This window comes from Triticum aestivum, chromosome 4A (genome assembly GCF_018294505.1).
Source record: "Triticum aestivum cultivar Chinese Spring chromosome 4A, IWGSC CS RefSeq v2.1, whole genome shotgun sequence".
NCBI lineage: Eukaryota > Viridiplantae > Streptophyta > Magnoliopsida > Poales > Poaceae > Triticum > Triticum aestivum.
Window position 1 is genome coordinate 143,006,557 of NC_057803.1, and position 4,996 is coordinate 143,011,552.

The 4,996-nt window shown below is 46.2% G+C and overlaps 1 protein-coding gene across 2 annotated transcripts; it reads left to right on the top strand.

Moving 5' to 3' along the window:
- The first annotated feature begins 305 nt into the window (after window positions 1–305).
- On the top strand, window positions 306–4,443 carry LOC123085636 (putative zinc finger CCCH domain-containing protein 21). Of its 2 annotated transcripts, none has more exons than XM_044507304.1 (2): window positions 306–1,604; window positions 2,530–4,443. In XM_044507304.1, exons 1-2 carry the CDS (start codon window positions 990–992, stop codon window positions 2,809–2,811), a joined length of 897 nt encoding a protein of 298 aa, XP_044363239.1. In that variant the 5' UTR covers window positions 306–989; the 3' UTR covers window positions 2,812–4,443. The 2 variants fall into 2 exon arrangements, with proteins under 2 accessions (XP_044363239.1, XP_044363238.1); XM_044507303.1 differs by having other exon boundaries at window positions 2,527–4,437.
- Window positions 4,444–4,996: the final 553 nt, after the last annotated feature.

Sequence of the window (4,996 nt, forward strand, 5' to 3'; positions counted from 1 at the left end):
AAAAGAAGTTTATTTAACTGAAGCAAATCATGCGACTCAAAAGCTTAACCTCATTTCTCTTCCACCTCAGGGGAAAAAATCAGCTCCGCGTCGATGAAGACACTGGTAGAGCGTTACAAGATCCCAGTCGATGGCAAAGCGCACCGTGCAATGCATGATGTGACTGCCCTGTGTTATGTACTCCAGAAGTTGACGTTCGAGTTGAAACTAACCGTTCCGCAGCTCCTCGAGAAGTCGTTCCGGGTCTCTGATATCACGACGACATCCCCTAAAAAATGACTGCTAACACCCTCACCTGAAGAATATCTAGAAACTCTGGATTATTTCATTGGCATTGTATTACAGAGCCTGTTATTTGCAGACCCTAGCTCTGATTTCTTGCTGTTTCAACAACAGAACAACAATACCTTCCTTATTGTTACATTGATATTTTGGTCAGTAGTTCAATGCTCAATATTACTGATACTTGCTGGCCCTGTACACCATCTGAACCATTATATGCGCGATGCTAAATTCAGAGCTGCGGCATAGATTCTGTGTGGTGTCCAACGGTGACATATGCAGTGCTCTTTACTGTTCCTTCAGGAACGCTCTAAACGAAATGAAGCTACTGTACGTTTTAGCAGTAACTGGGAGAAAAGTCGGTTCTACCCTTGTTGAGTTGAGCATGCGCTGCACAAGGAAGGGAAATCTGGTCATTTTCACTTGATTCATTTCTACGGCCTTATACTTGTTCAGCTTAGTGCAGGAGCTGGTCGCGTCAGATAAACAAGAGAAAAGTCGTTCCTGCCCTTGGTCTTAGTGAGATGAACGGTGGCTCTATATAAGGCAGGGCAATCAAGTCACTTGGACCTGTCTCTCAAACCGCAACTGCTTCCCTCCAATTTCCTTCCGAACCCGACAGGCGACACGAAGGTAACCGCCCCCGAGCTCCTCATCGTCTCGCTCTCTGCTACCCTGTTCGCAGCTCGGGCTCTCCAGTGGAGGCCATGGAGGGGGAGCTCGGGTACCTGTCGCCTGCGGCGTCGTCCTGCGTCTCCTCCGAGGGCTTCGGCTCGTCGCCGCGGGAGAAGCTGCTCGACTCCACTCCCTCGTCGCACGTATCCGACGGCCGCAGCAAGGGAGGCCTGCTCCGTTCGCCCACATGGGGGCCATCACCGACGGGGACGCAGCTCCACCCGCCCTCATCGTGCGTCTCCGAGGGCCGCTACGTCTCTCCGCTCCGCATGTCGGCGGAGCAAGCGAGCGAGGTGCGGGAGGCGGAGAGGCTCCTCCGCGCGATCGCCGACCGCTACGACGACTGCTTCCTGCGCCTGCGCGACGCCACGGCCGAGGTCGCTGACCTCCGCCTCGAGCGCCTCCGCCTCAGAGCGGAGAACACGCACCTGTCTCTCCTCCTCGAGGAGCTCGAGGCCGATCAGGGGAAGCGGGCGATCGCGCCGGCTCCGACACCACCGCCGAAGCCGACGGAGGAGGTAGCAGCACGCGGGGGCGCGCCGAAGAGCATCTCCATCCGTTCCAAGTGCTACCTCTCGCAGGCGAAGCAGCCGCGGGGCGAGGCAGAGGCGCAGCGCCTCCGTGTTCGTCCGCCTCCTGCGATCGAGGTAAGCCCGCAAATCCTACTGCTTACGAATTCACTGCTTTATTCCGCAGTGAATCGCTTTGTTTATCTGCTCGGAACTCGAAAATCTGCGCTGAATTCCTCGAACACAGTTCAATAGTTCCAGTTCCTGCAAAATTCATAGTAATCGTGGAGCAAATTTGTTTGTGATGCAATTAGATGGTGAAATATACTAAACCTGCGATATTAGACGAGCTCTGGTAATACGATGCTCTATTTATAATTTGACGATAGCATCAAGCAGCAGATTATGTTGAATTAGCTAATTTTGTACTCGGATTCGTCATACTCTGCTTTCGGGTTCCGCTACAGAGGCAGAGTCGCTTGATGCAGTGAGTCGAAGTCGCTTAATTGAGGAGAAATTAGGCTTGTGACGCAATTATATGGTTAGCAGGAAAGTTTAAACCTGAAAAATCAGACGAAACTCTGGCAATATGACGTTCTATAAACGATTTGGCAATTGCATTAAGCATCAGGTTGTGTTTATAATTAGCAAATTTTGTAACACTTGACAGTTGTAGCTTTTAACCTACATAGTGTTGGCAGTTCCTTGATGAAGTAAGCCAAACTTACGCCGCAGCTTGATTAGGAATTTCCTAAGTTAAGTTGGAATCACACAAATTCTTATCACGTCATGGCTTTGCTTGGGATTCAATTGCAGGAAGAAACTGTACTGAACTTGCTTAATTTTTCTTCAGGAATAGTATTTTTTTTTGCGGGGGACTTCAGGAATAGTATTGAATCGGCTACTTGTTGTTTGCAATTTCATGTTACAGAGTGGTCATTAATCGAAGAGACAGGGTATTGATTTGGCTAACTCACAAAACCAAAAACTCAATTCGAGAAATATCATTGGGAATTCATATCCGTATGATTGATTTTGTAATGGGGAATGGTGATTGCAGCAGGCAGGGGAGGACGAGGCGAATGGGGATGGAGAAGTGGTGGAGCTGGAGGCGTACAGGCAGGGCACCCAGAAGACGGAGCTGTGCAACAAGTGGGAGGGCGGCGCCTGCTCCTACGGCGGCCGGTGCCGGTTCGCGCACGGCCTGCAGGAGATGCGCCCCGTCATCCGCCACCCGCGCTACAAGACCCTCCCCTGCCAGATGTTCTCTGCCGCCTCTGGCTGCCCCTACGGCCACCGCTGCCACTTCCGTCACTCGCCAGCGCCCACCGCCCAGTCCTACTAGTCCGCCGCCGCGGCCACCAACACCAACTGCTCGTCGTCTCCTACTGCCGTGTAATGACATCCTTTCCTCCGACCTGCCTTCCTCCCCTCATTGCCTGCGCGCATGTCTGATGTCTTCACCAGGGACTGCTTGCGTGTCATAGAATCAGTAGTAGCATTACGCATTGAGCTCATTTAATCAGTAGCTTAAAGTTTTAAAACAGTTACTAAAATCAGTTAATCAGTAGCTTTTTTATAGAAGAGTTAAAATCAGTAGCTTATAGTAAAATAAAGCGATCTGCTGGTTCAGGGCAGGAAAACAGTAGTGGCAGTGTCTTGCTGGTTCAGGGCAGGAAAACAGTAGTGGCAGTGTCTAGCCACTGATGGGCCAAATGGGCCGTGCATGACTTGTGTGAGCGTTGGGGGAAAAAGCTACTGCAAGTGTATCGTCGGTTCGTCATTATCTTGTTGATCAGAACTAACCCACATAAGCTTTGTATATATGGTGGATGGATATTGAACTAGGCCCAGCATGCCCAACATTTATATGCCGAAGTGTTTTATGTTTCGAGAAAGCTGTTTTCCGACCGATTCTTTTAAAAAAGCTATTTTCCGACCGTTCTGATCTTTATAGATCCGAACGGTCTGGATGTCATCGATTTTCGATCGTGCGGTCTCGCACGAGCCTCCCATAATTCTGATTTCAATTGCGGATTTATTAATTGACCCGATTTAGTCTCATGACTCTTAATTAGCACGACTTAATTACACCATATCTTAATTGGCATGATCAATGGGGTCCTAATTACGTGTACTGCCATTTAAAGCTATCTTTTTGTTTTAAGTAAAAGAGTTAATTACACCTATGATACACGAACTTGTACGGTGTGTACAAATTCATACAACAACTTGCAAGATGACACAAATTGATCATATAACTTGAGTTTCGGGGACATTTCAGTACAATTTGGTCACTTACCGTTAGTGCTCCGTTACATTCGTCTACATTGCACGCTAGCGTGGCGCCAGGCCCACACTCTCCTTTATCATAACGCGGGTCCATCCTGTCAGCCACTGGGAGAAATTAGTTTTAACTAAACAATGTTCTGACCAGGTTTCGAGCCAGAGACGTCCGCGCAAATTCCACCTGTTTTGTTTCTGTTAAACAATGATCCAAAGTTATCTATATCCTTTTAGGCTGTGTACGCTGCTTTCTTTTTCATTATGTATTTTTTTCACTGGTAATGTCCGCTGTTTTTCTCTTTTTTTTGCCGGTAGTGTACACTGCTTTCTCAATGCATATATATTTTGGATTTTTTAGATACATACATATGGCATTTGAGAAACGGACTCCACATAAGTTTTCACATTTTTTTTGATTTTTTTTAAAAATTTCTAAATATGCTTTCTGATTTTTTAAAGGCTCCAACAAGCCCGTCAACCACATTTTTTTTTGTGATATAGGCAGACTGGTAGAGTTAACGGACCATTTGACGGTGAGTAAACGAAATGTATGAAAATGTTTCCAAAACTCAAGTTAGTGGATTAATTTGTGTCATTTTTCAAGTTGTTGTATGAATCTGTACATACCGTGCAAGTTTGTGTACTATAGGTATAATTATCTCTAAGGTAAAAAAAACTGTGCATGGGACAGGAATTAATCTCTTCCCCTCATCGTACGGGACATGCAAGATTATGGGTGGAGGCTGCGCCGAATGATGTAACTGTTCTTATGGCCAGCTATGTTGTTGCGCCAGTTGAGTAATGGAATCCAGTGGTTCCAAGTCAAAAAAAAAAAAGAGCTAGCAATTGGATGTGTATGATTCCAACTAATATTTTACTTGCATAGACATCAACTCTAGTTTGTTTTAATTTGGTCCTTTTGAATTGTACAAATTTCTTAAATCCCAGACCTTCATCCTTTAGCATGGTAACACACGCACATCAGAGTTGATAATTCACGTACAAACTTTATGATAACTTTTTGAGCCAGGGAAAAATTATTAAAAAATACCCCAGTAACTTATGTGTAAATAGCATGATAATATACGCACACGAGAGCTGATAACTCATGTATGAACACCGCGATAATTTTTTGACTCAAGCGGAAAAGAGTTGTTGAAAATATACATGGTAACTTCTGTGCAAATAGCACGGTAACACACACAAACACACACACACACACAACAAAGCTGATAACTTACTAC

Bases quoted from the DNA above. Each gene is read 5' to 3' on its own strand.
- LOC123085636 (XM_044507303.1), top strand. From the start codon at position 990: ATGGAGGGGGAGCTCGGGTACCTGTCGCCTGCGGCGTCGTCCTGCGTC. The intron at 1,605-2,526 runs GTAAGCCCGCAA...TGGTGATTGCAG, and splicing joins GTCCGCCTCCTGCGATCGAG to CAGGCAGGGGAGGACGAGGC.